This window comes from Mastigoproctus giganteus, chromosome 1, assembly GCF_048544385.1.
Source record: "Mastigoproctus giganteus isolate SK-2022 chromosome 1, ASM4854438v1, whole genome shotgun sequence".
Classification (NCBI taxonomy): domain Eukaryota; kingdom Metazoa; phylum Arthropoda; class Arachnida; order Uropygi; family Thelyphonidae; genus Mastigoproctus; species Mastigoproctus giganteus.
This window is the reverse complement of record NC_143575.1, coordinates 42,549,967-42,565,597: the sequence shown is the minus strand read 5'-3', so window position 1 is coordinate 42,565,597 and position 15,631 is coordinate 42,549,967. Positions and strand designations below refer to the sequence as shown.

Here is a 15,631-nt window from a genome sequence, read left to right as displayed (position 1 = left end):
GCCACAACTTTTTCCCATCTCTGCTCCCACTTCTGTCAAAACCAGGTGGTTCTGTTGTAATTTCAGCCAAGGATAAAGCCAACCAGCTAGCATCCCATTTTTATTCCAACTTATGTATTAATGATCTTGGTAAAATGCCTCCCACTATTTCCAACATGCTCCATTCAATGCCTCCTGTGGTCTTCAGTCAAAAGGATGTCAGAAGGGTTTTGACGAATCTTGATGCTAAGAAAGCTCCAGGTCCTGATGGCATTTCTCCACTTGTTCTCAAAATCTGTGCTCATGAACTTACTCCTGTTCTTTGCCACCTTTTTTCACTTTCTTATTCCAAAGGTGTTTTTCCTTCTACTTGGAAATTTGCTCATATCCAGCCAGTTCCTAAAAAGGGTGACAAATCCCTCCTATCCAATTATCGTCACATTGCAATTATTTCTACTCTTTCTAAAGTAATGGAGAAATCAATTAAACGCCAACTCTTAAACTACCTATAAACCTTCCGTCTGATTAACGATTGCCAGTATGGATTCCGCCAGTGTCGATCCACTGGTGATATTCTAGCTTATGTTACCCATTTATGGACAAATTCAATGGAAAAGTTTGGGGAAACACAAGCAGTTGCTCTTGACACCTCAAAGGCTTTCAATCGTGTTTGGCATAAAGGTCTTCTAAACAAGCTTCCATCTTATTGTTTGCCAACTGTTTTTTGTAATTGGTTACCCAGTTTTCTCTCTGATTGCTCACTGAGGGTGATGGTAGATGGCTCTCTGTCTTCTAACTTCTTCACTAATGCTGGTGTCCCCCAAGGTTCAGTTCTTTCCTCTCACTCTTTTCCTCTTGTATATTAATGGCCTCCTTCCATTGACCGGAAATCCTATCCATAGTTTTGCCGACGATAGCACATTGCATTCCATTTTCCAGTTTGAGAAACTTGCTCTGCTCAATCAGCTTCAACTTCTTGAATATCCACTAGCAATTTCTTAAATGCCGATCTCCAGATAATTCTCCAGTGGGGCAAAGACAACTTAGTTGATTTCAATCCTTCTACAACTCAATCCTGTCTTATATCTCACAAAAAGGATTCTTCTGCTCCTATGCTTATCTTTGGTGACACTCTGATTTCTAGGCAAAATGATATATCTCTTTTGGGGATTACCCTGACTTCTAATCTCTCTTGGCACAAGCATATTACGAATATTGCTTCCTCTGCAACTAAAAAACTAGGTTTTCTCTTTCGTTCTTGGCATTACTTTTCTTTCAAACAGCTGTTCACTCTGTACAAATCGCAAATCCGCCCTACCATGGAATATTGTTCCCACATCTCAGGCAGTGCTCCCAAAATCTCTCTCAGGCTTCTAGATTCCATTTAGAAGAGTTAGGTTAATTAATGACTCGTCTCTAACAGAGTCTCTCCACTCTCTGTCTCATAGACGTACTGTTTCTGCTGCATGCCTTTTCTACATATACTTCCATGGGCACTGTTCTTCTGAATTGGCTTGTATAATTTCCGCTCTCTCTTTCGAAACAGTCCGAACACGTGCTGCCACCAGCCAATATCCATTTACTGTCCAACTTCAAACTCACAGAACCAACTTTTCATCTTCCTCGTTTATTCGTTCAACTGCCATTTTCTGGAACAGCCTTCCTTCATATGTATTTCCTGAAAATTACAGTCTACAGAATTTCAAGTCTAATGTCAACAAATATCTTCTCTCGTCTTCTCAACCTCCAACCTAAGCACGGTTTGGGGTTTTTGAAAAAAAAAAACGAAGGATTTCTGGAGTAAAACTTTGAAATAGCAAATTTGAAATAGGAAACAGCAAATAAAAAATTATGTGAAAAAAAAAAAAAAAAATGCAGGGAATAGAAAAAATGGACATATGATCATAGCCATTAGATTGGATTTCAGATCCAGGAACAGTTTGAGCAGCATGACCCCTACATTTTTTTTTATCAGCATGCAATGAATCAATTCTACTTGAGCGACGACCCCATTTATGTATCTTTTCTCCATATTATTTATATATATGTTCTTCACTATAGAAGTTGTTACCATGAAATATATGAACAAGACAACTTACCTAGAAATAGTGTCTTGGAAGATGATAAAGACATGAGAGAGTGATACGCACATCTGACTCAAGCGTGCCACAAAACATAAGTGAATAAGTTGTCAGCAACTGCCAGAAACCAAACACTACACAGAACACAGTATGACTCATGAAAGTTGCATGAGTCATACCGTGTTCTGCCAGCTTTGTCAAGTACAACTCGAAAATGGTGTGGCCATATTCCTGTCAAGAAAAAAAAGACAAGAACTGGGCAGTCTCTTTGACGCACCTGGAAAATGTGCTGTGGGCCACCAGTGGGCCATGGCCCACAATTGGGAATTGTAGCAGTTTTGCTGTCAGGGACTTCAACTAAACAGTAGTGTTTAGTTGAAGTCCCTGACAGCAAAACTGTTACAATTCATCAAGTTGCCACAAGAGAGCATATCATGTAACATACATAGTTAAGGTAACAAAGAGTCAGTATGTGCTTTCATAGAAACAAAGCAGCATGGCTATCTGTTAGATGCCATGCTGCTTTGTTTCTATGAAGATGATCCATAAGTAAGGAAACATGTTTTTTTTTTTTTTTTTTGTTAGTTGTTGGCGCATCGGCTTCTTTGGCCATAATGCACCTCCCAAGGATTTTGCAGTACTTTGATCCAAGTCCGAGGCAGGATTCGAACCCGCTACCTTTGGGTTGCCAAGCAGGCACTTTATCCACCTGGCTAGCCCAGTTGGCAAGGAAACATGTCTGAATGTAAATAACAATACAATTATACAAATATATTTTAATTAATGCTAGCACAATAGAAAGGGCATACATAAATAAAAATAATAATAACTAGGGGGGGTTCGCCCCTCCTCTTGCACGCTTTTCTACGTTAAATGTTGAGATATACAGAGTAAGTCAAATCTTTTTTACGTAAAATACACACCTGTCGAAACGCTGGCTGATATCTAATCAGGAAATGACCTATGTAATTATTTACCTGTGCGTTTGGAGTGACGTAATTACCCCACCCACATGACCCACATCTCTCTTCTTCCATTGGCTACCCCACCCCCACCACGCGGCATTCTCAAGATTGAATAAATATCACTATGTAATTATTTACCTGCGTTTACATAGATCACTTAGGAAAAGGCCTTTTGCTTCGGGTCCATAATGCAAGAAGAATATTGTTGCATTTGAAAGAGCAGGACTAAAATATTTACAAACTATGCAAATATTTAAAATATTTAGAAAATACTAAACTATATACAAATATACAAACTATATTGGGTCCCTTCACCAACTAATATTACAATAGAACATCAAATGATGCCATAACGTTCACCAACCTCATGCACAAGGTTGGTGAACGTTATGGAGGCAGTTAGCTTTCAAAGTGACAAACCAAAAGTATGCAGTCTACGTTGTCAACAGCAAATGTCTGCCCAGTAACCATTTTTGTGTTCCTTCCATGTAACATTCACCAACGTAGAGGTATGATTGTTAACAGTTTAATATTTTATAAATATTTTATTTTTTTGTAAATATTTGTTTAGTTTTGTATTATGTTATTATTTGTATAATAATAATAACATTATACTAATATACTAACATTATAATGCATAGATCGAAATCTAATTAGGAAATGATCTATGTAATTATTTACCTGCACATTTGTAGTGACGTAGTTGCGCCGCCCTCTTCTCCCATTGGCTCGAATAAATATCACTAGGAGAAGAACTTTTTTAATGTACAGAGAGATAATTACAACATCTCCTTGATATGGTTGCTATTTTGGTCTTTACAAAACTGTAGTCTTTTTGGGCACAAAGTGAAAGTTGCTGACAGCAGGGCCTCAGAAATGTTCTCAAATTCTCTAACTATTGACTTCTGAAGCTCCAGCACCAACCTGTTCTTCTTACTAAATATTTTATCATTTACGAATTCACACAAAAAATAATTACAGGGTGTTAAATTTGAGCACAACAGCCATTCAAAGGAACCTCAACTAGTTCAACCCATCAACTAGGCAACTTTTTCAGCTAACAATTCACAGACAATTTTTGCAGTGAACTGACGATCCAGGCTGCATTAAAAAAAAAAAAAAAAAAAGCAATGCTCAAATTTTGGACTGCACTAAGGGAATGATTTTGTCTTTTAGCAATCTCAGGTAACTTTCTTAGTCAGTTTTCCTCAAAGAAAGTTCCAAGAATACCAAAACTCCTGCTTAGGTTGTCACATGAAAGGAGCATTTAAATTCTTGTTATAGAATAAATTGTGGTTGTCAAGAGAGCAATAAATACAATTATGGTGGTTAATAGTTCCATTCAGTTTAAATATGGCTTCACCAGTGCACAAAACATTGTCAAAGATATCTGGGTTTTTAACATTCATGGCAAAAAAAAAACCATTCAGAAAATTCCAAACTTTTATCTGGGTCGTCCTCATTCAAACTTTTTAGCAACATAGTATGATAAACTTCATATTTAAATTCCAAACCAAACATCCAAATCTCCAGGTTCATTTTCTGCATACATTAAAGCTTGCAACAATAGTACAGCAGCTATTAATCAGTTAAAACTAGATTCGAACAGGCTAAGGTAGAAAACTTGTTTTATCCAAACAATAGTCAAGCATTCTGGTCTTTTGTCCATCTGTACTTTCACCTCTTTTAAAACCTGATGGTTCTATTGCCATCTCAGCTACACACAAAGCTGAATTATTTAGCATCCTATTTTTCTTATAACTCTTGTACTGACAATCTTGGCAAACCACCTCGTACCATTCCCGATACACTCCACTTAATGCTTCCTGTAGTCTTCCATCAAAAGGATGTCAGAAGAATTCTGGACAATCTTGATTCCAAGAAAGCTCGAGGTATTTCTCCACTTGTTCTTAAAATCTGTGCTCCAGAACTTATTCCTGTGTTACCTTTTTCTTTCTTATTCCACTGGGGTTTTTCTTTCCACTTGGAAATTTGCTCATATCCAGCTAGTTCCCAAAAAGGGTGACAAATCCTTCCTATCCAATTATTGTCTTATCTCTACTCCTTCCAAAGTAATGGAGAAATCCATTAATTACGAACTCCTCAACTTATAAATCTTGCAACCTTCTATCTGATCAATGATTGCCAATATGGATTCCATCAGTGTCACTCCATTGGCAATAGAATAGCAATGTTACCAATAATTGGACAAATTCGATGGATAATGGTGAAACTCAAGCAGTGGCTCTTGACATTTCCAAGGCTTTTGATTATGTTTGGCATAAAGGTCTTCTTAACAAGCTTTCAACAGGATTACAGACTGTTTTTTGCAACGATATCTAGTTTTCTCTGTGACTATCACCCTCTGCATGTGATGTTAGATGGCTCTCTCACATTTAACTTCTTTACTAATGATGGTGTTCCATCGTTAGTAAAGAAGTCTTTAGTCTTCCATCAAAGTTTCAGTTCTTTCTCCCACTATTTTCCCTCTCATATATTAATGACCTCCTTCCACTGACTGGAAATCCTATCCATAGTTTTGCTGATGATAACACACTGCATTCCACCTTCCAGTTTGAGAAACCTTTCCCTGCACAAACAGCTTAAACTTTTCAAATATCCACCACCAATTCTTTATATGCTTATTTGCAGGTAATTCTCCAATGGATCAAAGATGATTTAGTTAATTTCAATCATTCTAAAACTCAATCCCGTTTTATATCTCACTAAAATAATTCTACTGTTCCTATCTTATCTTCAATAACACCCAGATTTTTATACTAGATCGCATATCTCTATCAGAGATTACCCTGCCTTCTAATCTTTCTTGGCTTAAGTACATCACACCCATTGCTTTCTTTGCAGGGAAAAAAAACAAAAAAAAAAAAAAAAAAAAAAACATGGCATTTCTTTTTTGCTTTTTAGCATTATTTTTTTTTTCTAAACAACTACTTACTCTGCACAAATCTCCCCACCATGGAATATTTTTCTCACATCTGAGGTGATGCACCAAAAACTTTTCTCGGGCTGCTAGACTCCATTCAAAAAACAGCAGTCAGGTTAATTAATTACTCATCTCTTATAAAGTCTCTCCACTCTGTCTCACAGATGTACTGATTCTGCTGCATGCCTTTTCTATAACTATTTTCACAGGCACTGTTCTTCTGAAGTGGCTTCTGTAATTTCCCTGCTCTCTTTCTCTCATGCCACAACCAGGCAACATCCATTTATTGTATTCCCAGAACCAACTTTTCTTCTTCCTTGTTTATCCCTTAAACATCAGCTTTCTGGAACAACCTTCCTTCTCCTGTATTCCCTGAAAATTACAATCTAGCAAAATTCAAGTGTAATGTTAACAACTATCTTCTTGTCTTCCTAACCTTCAACCCATGCATGTTACTAAGTACAAGTACAAAAGTTCTTCCTTTCTACATGAAAAAAAAAATTTTAAAAATTAAAAAAGAAACACTTTGCTTTCTTTGAGCTTTTTTCAGACTTCTTTAAATATCCTCTTTTCTTACAAGTTACAAATTGGTAAATATCTTTGAGATACTAGATCTACCAAGTTTTAACAGACTGCACTGTTCTCACTTCATTAAACTTCTTCAAAAGATGCTTTATATGGTGGGTAGGTTTTATCAAAAACACTTCTGTAGTTCATATTATGCAAGCCACTTGACAATTTCAGTTCTCTCCATCATTTTAAGACTCATAATACTTTACTATGTTCAAATTATTTATTACATTCATTATATTTATAGTTTGTTTTTTATATTTTAAATTACATCACAAACTATAAATATATTTTGTATTTATAGTTCGTGATGTAATTTACAATAAGTGGTCAAGGAATACCGATGGCAGTTTCCTGATCACTGACTGTTTCTTGAACATTGCCAGATACGCAAAGGTTCAGTAATGTTTGTCACTGTATATCAGAGAAATTGGTCTACTGTCTCACAAACAAAATGTGAAAGATACACTGCAGAACTGGAGAAGAGATACTGGAAATCACAGAATGCAGTCTAACTATCAACATCCAAAAGGTTGCCATTCGAGTTGGTGCTCCCTAGACAACAGTATGGAGGACTGTGCACAACTTTGGTACCCCTTCCTGTCTAAAATATCCAGGCTCTGCAGCCAAATGATTACTTTGTACATGAAGGGTTCTGCCACTGGCTCCTGTACAATCAGGAACCCCATACAAAAATTTTATTCACATATGAAACTTTGTTCAACAGAGATGGAATAACAAACACACAAAATGTATGTTCAGGGAGGGATGGGGGGGTCACATAACTACAGAAACACATTTCCAGATCCATTTCTCAGTGAATGTTTGATGCAGTTTTTATTGGAAACTTACTCATCAGGCCATCCATATTTAAATACAACTTGACAGCCAAATGCTACCTACTGTTTTTAAAGGAAGGGTTAGCAGGGCTATTAAGCAATATTCCTCTACAAACCAGATAAGAGATGTGATATATAGAAAAACATAACAGAGTGAGTTATGTAACCTAAACATGACAGATGTGCTTGAAAACATCAGTTTTTAACCACATATTAAATTCAGTGTGTCCTTAACTTCACTAAAAACAAGAATAAAACTAAACTTATTGTAAAATCAGAAAGTAAAGAAAATATTATTCCAAATACATCAAAACAGTTGGCATGTAAATTCCAAAGAAATAAAAATCATGTTAATTAGTTATGCAACAATCTATTTATTAACCAAACCACTTTATATTCTGATGCACCCATAACTTTAAAATGGCTCACTTTAGGATATGTTCATAAGAATTTTTCTACGTACAATTACCAAGAACATGCTCTTCAGCTACAAACACGGACTCATGTTCAATGTAGTCGGACAACAGTAAATGTAAGTCAGGGGAGTTAACTAGCAACATACATAATTTAATACTTTAATAAACTATTTATAGTTAAACAAGTTTATGACGTAGCTGAGTGGTCAGGAGTGTGAGTGCAGTAACACGCGCTCTTTGAGTGGACCGGGGTTCATTTGTATTGATTGATTTATTGTAAATTCCACTGACCAGTGGTTATGCAGGAGTATAAACAAGAACATGTTTTTTTTTGTTTTTTTTTAATGAGGATATGTGAAAAATTTCTGGCCTGGTATAGAAAGAATGAGGCAATCTGTAAATTATTCAAATTTTATTTAACATGGTCATCTCTAAGGGCTACACACTTAATGCAACCTTCCCTCATTTTTTAATAGACTCTTAAATAGAATCCACTGTGTCTTGGTCCTCCAACTATTCTTAGACTGCATGAATAACAGCATCATTATTTGTCCCAAAATGCCACCCACTCAAATTTTTTTCAGTGCAGGAAGCAAGTTGTAATCTGAAGACAGCCACATTTGGAGAAAAGAGTTAGGATAACAACAATTCATAACTTAAAAATCTGCCTCTGTGGTTACTTGAGTAGTGTGACTGGGGGCATTGTCATACCTCTTTTTGAAACTTTCTATGGTATTTTGGTACTTTCTATGGTATAAAATTAAACAACCACATGTTTAATTTTTCAAATTTTATGCAACATGGTCACCTCTAGAAATGATATTTGTAATATTAAATTATAAATATTTATAATTTAATAATTTTTAGAGTAAGATCTTAAGTTTTTTTGGTTTTTTTTGAAGAAAAGACTAGCTAGGAAGAAATTCCCAGCCAGTCCTTTAGAAATTTTGACTGTCATCATATACAATCAATAACTGCATTGCTGAATTTAAAGGGGGTAATAGGTGAACCCATATCTGGAAAACCTATAGTTGTGACAATCACAGAAAATATTATGGCATTCATGGTCTGATTTTGAAAGATCATGAGACTGAGTTGCAATACATATTCTGTGAATTTTTCCATCATACTGCCAACAAATAATGGAGTATGAAAAAAAATTTCAGTGGAATGGGGACTTAAAAATAGTGCAAAAATAGGGGACAAATAATGAAGAATTGACAATTCAAATAATGAACTGTTAAGTCTTTGTCTCCTTAGCTATCTAAGTCTTGTGACTAGAAGTGCTAAATAACTAATAGTGGTTAAATGACCAAGACAGTAAGGGATTTAGAAAGAGGAGGGAAAATTGCATCAAGTGTATAGTTCTTAGAGATGACTGTGTCTTTCTATGGTAGGCCAGAAACTTTTCAGATATCTCCTCACACATAAATGTCTTTTCCTTATTCTGAAGCTCTTTTGAAATAAATCTACTATTAAAAGAAATTAACAAACAAAATTCACCTTTGTAAGTAGTAAGAGGAGTGGACTGTGACATATAGCCTCTTGGATGGATCTCAGTCCGTGGAGTTATGGATGCAGCAGTACTTATGAGAGATGTCCAGACCCTTATCATTTCTTCATTATGAAGAAGTCCCTCTAATTTAAATTCTGTTGGCACTACCTAAAATATAATAAAATATTTCTTGCAATTATTCAGCCAAAATGAAGATCAATTTATTGCTTGAAGGGGTGGAGGCTTCACACAATATTAGCCGTATGGCAAGCAGATGCCAGGGGTTTTTTGCTTGATTTAGAAGTACTGTATCAATGTGCATGATTACAATCTCCAAGCCCATAACACTGAAAAAACACAGGATTATAAGTTTTTACTTTAAAACCTCTTAGGTCATGTTACAAAAACATGGGAAAAAAACATGATTCAAAGGATAGAATTCCAAAACACAAGAATGGAATTGCCAATTTTGAAGCCTCTGTATACACAGTGGCTTCAGAGTATAAACTCCACTATGCACTATTATTATCTAACAATTCCCCTTCCTGATGTGCACAACATAACACGAAATTTTAATACAGTAAAATCTCATTACAATGAGTACTATTTCCTTAAAATAGTACTCATTGTACTCATTACAATGAATACTAGTTTAAGGAAATTTCCACTCTAACAAAACATATTTCTAAGTCCCAGTCAGCTTTCGTTATTATAATGCTTTGTAAGTCTCATTTGAACTAAACAGTTTGGGCAAAAAATTCAGTACAAGGAATTATTTTCAGAGTCCACCTATGCCTATTACTGGTTTACAACAAAAGAAAATTTTTTCTTGAAAATTATGAATGGCATTGTGTGGCCCAAATTGTAAATATTAGTAGAGGCATACGATGCAAGAAAGCAAGCTTATGCAGCATCAGCCAAAAAAAAAAAAAAAAAAAAAAACCATTTCACCCCTCCATTCGTTCCAAATGCCTGTCCAGCTCAGCCTTAAAATTTATTTAGGCTATCAAATATGATTATGGACGCATTCGCTTGAATAAAAATATGGCAAAAGAATTCAATATTACAAATTCTACATTTTCCACATTTGAACTCAGTTGAGTCAGGCCAGCAAATTGAGTAATCAACTTTTATGGACTGTTCTTGAAGCCTTGCAATTAGAGTGGGCATATTGTTTGTTGTGCCCTCTGAATGGCAACTTATAAATACATGTTACTATGAAAGGTGATGTATATCGAAAAACAAAACAAATTATACATGTTTTTTTACATATGTACATTTATGTTATAAAGGGGAGATGCATTCCTAAGGTCAAATTTTTGGACTTGGCAACTTAATTTAAACTTCACTTAACTGCTTGTTAAAAACAAAACTTAAACAAATCTATATTAAAGCAGGGTATTAACAAAAATATATACATACATACTACAGTCCATTCGTAAACCTTTATTATTTACATTGCATTGTATTAGTCATACAAAATAATTCATATTTTAAGGAAGTAAGGTAAGGAACAGAATTTTGCATCTTCCTATACAGTTCATCAGGGCAGCCCAAAAGACCACTCAATCCTACATCTATTCCATGTTTGGATTATCTTTAACAAGGATGGCCATCCCTTTCTTAAATAAATTGAAGGCTTCAGACATCTCTTTTGTTATGTGCTGTTTTACTTGCTGTGCTGGCCACATATCCTCTTCCTCTGCAAATCTGTTACCCTTTGTTGTTCCAACTCAGTCAGATCCTTGTTGGCTAGTTACATTGTGTGATTCCAGCATTTCCTCTGTGTTACATGTCCACTTCATCAAAGCCAATCTCATTTGATGATTCCATAATTTTTAATTGAATTTCGGGAACACTTAAAAGTTCCTGGACACAGCAAATACACTCAAGCCATATTCCACCACATGCCAGTTATTGCAGAATGAAAGACTTCCCCCCCCCACAATTCTGCAATGTTGTCTGTGAATTTCTTAATATTGTATCTCCTCCAGAACTCAAGAACCAATGATCAGTTCTTGTGTCATCTTGGTGAACAGTTTTCACATGGTCTGCTTTGAATACTTGAATACTGGCTTTGAATTTTGCTATCACCTAAGTCCATCAATGACAAAGAGGTCATATTTGTTGTTGCTAAATTGACTTGAAAATCTAGGTCCTTAATGTTAACATGATGGCCTGGCACACTGTTAGAAACGAGCAAGACTGTTGTTGGTAGTTTGTTTCTTTCAAATACTTCTTTGCAAATTAGTAGAAGAAGCAGCTTTCATATTTAGCATTTAAAATTTTAAAATTAAAAACAACATACTGAAACAATGTTTATTGGAGGCCAACTGTACCCACCAATCAATACCAGTTGCATACACTGTTCATATTAAAGAAGGATGACTATGACCAACACAAATGGGATGTCTGTGAGTATTTCAAAAAGCTGAGATTTCTTCTGGGTTTGCAAAGTAGTTTCTTTAGAATTGAGTTGCAGCCTGGCACACACGCAATGCAGTAAATAAACCATTGGTTCTAAAAAAGTCTTGCTTCCACCACTCCATATCAAGTTGGGACTGGTCTAACAATTTGTTAAAGCACTTTACAGACATATACAGTCTGTTTCCAAAATTGTTTTATTCAAAAGTGGAAGGTGGCATATTTACTATTTAACAAGTTTAGCAGATATTGACAAGAACTGGAATACAAAATGATTGATGCTGAGTGAAATGCCTGGCAGCCATTTTGCCCTGTAATGAATGGCTCGCTTAATACTGAGAGTGAAAATTACAAAGAATTTGTTGACAAGTTGACTGAAAATTATGGAAAAATGGTATAGGGATGTCAATCAAGTTCCATTACTTGCACTAACACCCAAATTTTTTCAGACCAAATCTGGGTGATGTCAGTGAAGGACACTGGGAAAAATTCCACCAGGATGTACAGTCAATATCAATCAAGCTCCACTGCTTGCATTCTCACCTGGATTTTTTCAGACCAAATGTTAGTGAAGAGTATAGGGAGAGATTTTACTAGGACATATAGTCAATGGAGAGGAGGTACCAAGGAAGGTAGGATGGGCAGCTATATCTGGTCCTTGGTTTGAGATAATCATCTTGACCAAAAAGGCAAAGACATTTAAATACACATTTTAAGAGGAAAGTTTCTGCTTTTAAATTTTTGATTTTTTTTTTTTAGCTTGTTGTTTACTTGTAGCAAACTTGTAGATTAATACTTTATTCTCTACAGAACTTAAAACACTGTTAAACTCCAGTAGAAAGGAAGTATAAATTTTTAAACAATTTACACTTCCTAACCAATATTTCAAGATTATTCCCTGACACTCCCCTCAAGCTTATTTATTTAAAAAATTAATGTATGTTACAAAGGGTTCTTGAGGTGGAGGAAATTAAGAAGTTCATTTGCATAAAATAATTTATGAATAGACCCACAATTTAAAAAAAAATCAAGCACCAGATAAATGAAATGCATTCAAAAAATTTTAAAACACCATATTTCTATTTGCCCTCCTCTCTCATCACATAACAGGCAAAACTATTCAAATTATTTATGAGATACCTTAAGTTTATACTTAATTTTTTTTTATGATTTAAATAAAATAGAAAAATGTATCATTATGGTTAAATTTCAGAAACTACTATCTATTTTAAAACTTTCAAAATCAATAATGAGGGATTTCATCCCCATAACTAATCTTAAGTCAGAATTTGGAAATGCAAAAATACATTCACCCTTGCAGCCATACATACACATTTATATTTCATGTGTGGGCTCTTGGGGAGTATGTATATAGATCTATACTTTGAAGGTCAGTTCAAACAATGTGTCCATTAATACAGGAAAGGTCCTAAACTTTTTCTAGTACACGGTACTATTTCTTCTTATCTGTGTTTACAACTAAGTGTAGATGCAGTTCACAATAGGCAGAAGCACAAAAATACCTTTGAAAATCAGAAAAGATTGTACCTATTGATCAATTTTCTAATATCAGCTTACAAAAATTTAAGAATTTCTGTGGAATTCAGATCCAGAATTTGATTTTTAAAATAATGAATCAAAGTAATTCATCAACAGAGACAGTGGATATTATTGCATCAAAAAAGTAACGGTGGGTTTTATTTACGCATTTTTTACTATAATTTTAAAATTTTGATTTTTTTGCCAAAACACTATTTTGAAACATCTATAAACACAAAATTTCATGAAAAACTCACTCCACAGAGCTCACTGATCTTCAGAATTCACTGCTCGGGGCCAACCTAAGTGCAGAAAACTCACTGATAAAAGGATTTAAAAAGGAAATCATTATGTACTACAGACATAAAAATTATTTTTTGCAAAATTGAGGAAAAATTTGAATTTCTAATCATGGTTATCCAGAAGTAGAGGACAACACCTCCCTTTTTCAGTTAGGGATATGTCAGTTGCCAAGCTTTGTAGTTAGCTATTTTTAATTTCTGAGATAAATAATTTTTAAATGCTTGATGTAAATCAAGAAGTGTGTATCCCTATAACTTTTGCATAGAAAGTACTTGTATGACATGCAGAAAAATAATAACAGTGCATCTAAAAATATATCTTAATGAGTCTGAAAAACAGCGTAAACATATCAAATAGATGAATTACATCTTACATACTGAAGTTAGTTGAGCAAGTGAATATTTTTGTAGTGCTCTCTGATCATGGATATGGACTCCAATTTTTCCTACTGGTGATATCTTTGACACTGTTCCTATCCCTCTTTCTTCAACAATAACCTGTCCACCAAGTCGGATTCTTTTATCTACACCTCCTAATACTCCTAATACAGCCAACATTATACCATGTAATTTAGGAAATGATGAATCTTCACACTATAAAAATGGATTTTTTCTTTGTTAATATATATTATATTCGTTAATACATACATACATAAGACAAATATGATGATTTACAAATCCAACTTATATAAACAAATACAAGTAAAAATAAGACTATTATTTATAACAGATATAAGACTATATCTGTTATGTGAATCATTAGTTTTGTGCATAATATAAATGACCATTAGAAAAAACTGGTGCATATGATGTTAAATAATTTTATAAATGACTGAATTCATTCTATCAGTGTAGAGTACTAGCTTTTGGCAAATCATTAGTAATGTCTCATAACCATATCACATTACCTTTATGAATGGTACAAATTAAAATCTTCACATTTTTACCTACTTGCCTATGCTGACTTTACTTGCATTCATTTCATTTAAAAAAAGGAATATGCTTCATGTAAATAAAAGATAATATTTGGCTCTCTCTCTCTGTAAGCTCATAGGATGATAAGTTCCATGACCAGAAAGGTAAATAGAAGTACAGTCAGTCCTCGTATAGCACGATAGTTGTGTTCCTAGAAACCCTCGTGCAATGCAAAATCGTGCAATATAAACAACAGGGCTTATGGGAAAAATAGGGTTAGGTGCCGACCACCCAAGATTGAACACACATTTGTAACCAGAACATTACCAAACACAATAAATAATCGTAATAAAATACTTACGTATTTTATTATGACTATTACGTAATAAAATATTGCTAATGCTTTTGCTTCTATTGTAAGCAAACTTGTTTTTTGTTTGATTTTCTATCCAAACAGTTGACAGCCGTTGCATCTCTTCCAATTCTTTGTGTCTTAATCTAATGGATTTTAATTACTTTGAGTTGTTCCTGCTATGAAAGTTGTTTTTATTTTCTCTGCATTCTTTGTAATTCTCGGCGTTGCCTCATTTGGGTCTGTAGCACGTGCAATATCACATGGTCTTTCATTTCGCTCAAAGCGTTTCACAGTTTCATATTTTTTCGCTATCAACAGTGGCGGACTGGCCATAAGCCTTACCAGGGAAACCCCGGTGGGCCGGAGGCCAGTGTGATTTTGGCCATAAACCGCAGTATGAGGCCACTATAAATTTTCCCGGGTAAGAATTTTTGACCCAGTCCGCCTCTGTTTATCAATATTGCGTTTCTTTTTCTCTCTGAATCTGCAGTGTCTTCACCAGGATGCTTTCTTTTCACACCTTTTAAGTATTTTACTCATTTTTAGGGAATAAAGCACAATTACAAAACGAGGAGGCATGCTTGATACACATAAACAAAGCTGCGCGTGTGTAGCAACTGAATAAACAACACCGTAAAGGCAGAGATACACTATTAACACCTCACATTTTACTAAAGCACATTTCTAGGGGTTACTACCATAAAACAATAAAAACAATTTCCAGTTGCGTTTTTGTTAGTGGAATCTGTTATAAACTGGTAGTAAACTCAATCTAATTGCATTTGCGATTATACCGATAGCTGGAAT

The 15,631-nt window shown here is 34.8% G+C and overlaps 1 protein-coding gene across 1 annotated transcript in view; it reads right to left on the bottom strand.

The window, feature by feature from the left end:
* HERC2 (E3 ubiquitin-protein ligase HERC2) overlaps window positions 1-15,631 on the bottom strand; it is a 971,627-nt gene that overhangs the window by 561,464 nt on the left and 394,532 nt on the right. The window contains exons 39-40 of the mRNA XM_090372402.1: window positions 13,933-14,148; window positions 9,298-9,457 (exon numbers count right to left, since the gene is read on the bottom strand). Of these exons, the coding sequence (XP_090228528.1) occupies window positions 9,298-9,457; window positions 13,933-14,148 (376 nt within the window). The remainder of the gene's footprint in view (window positions 1-9,297; window positions 9,458-13,932; window positions 14,149-15,631) is intronic.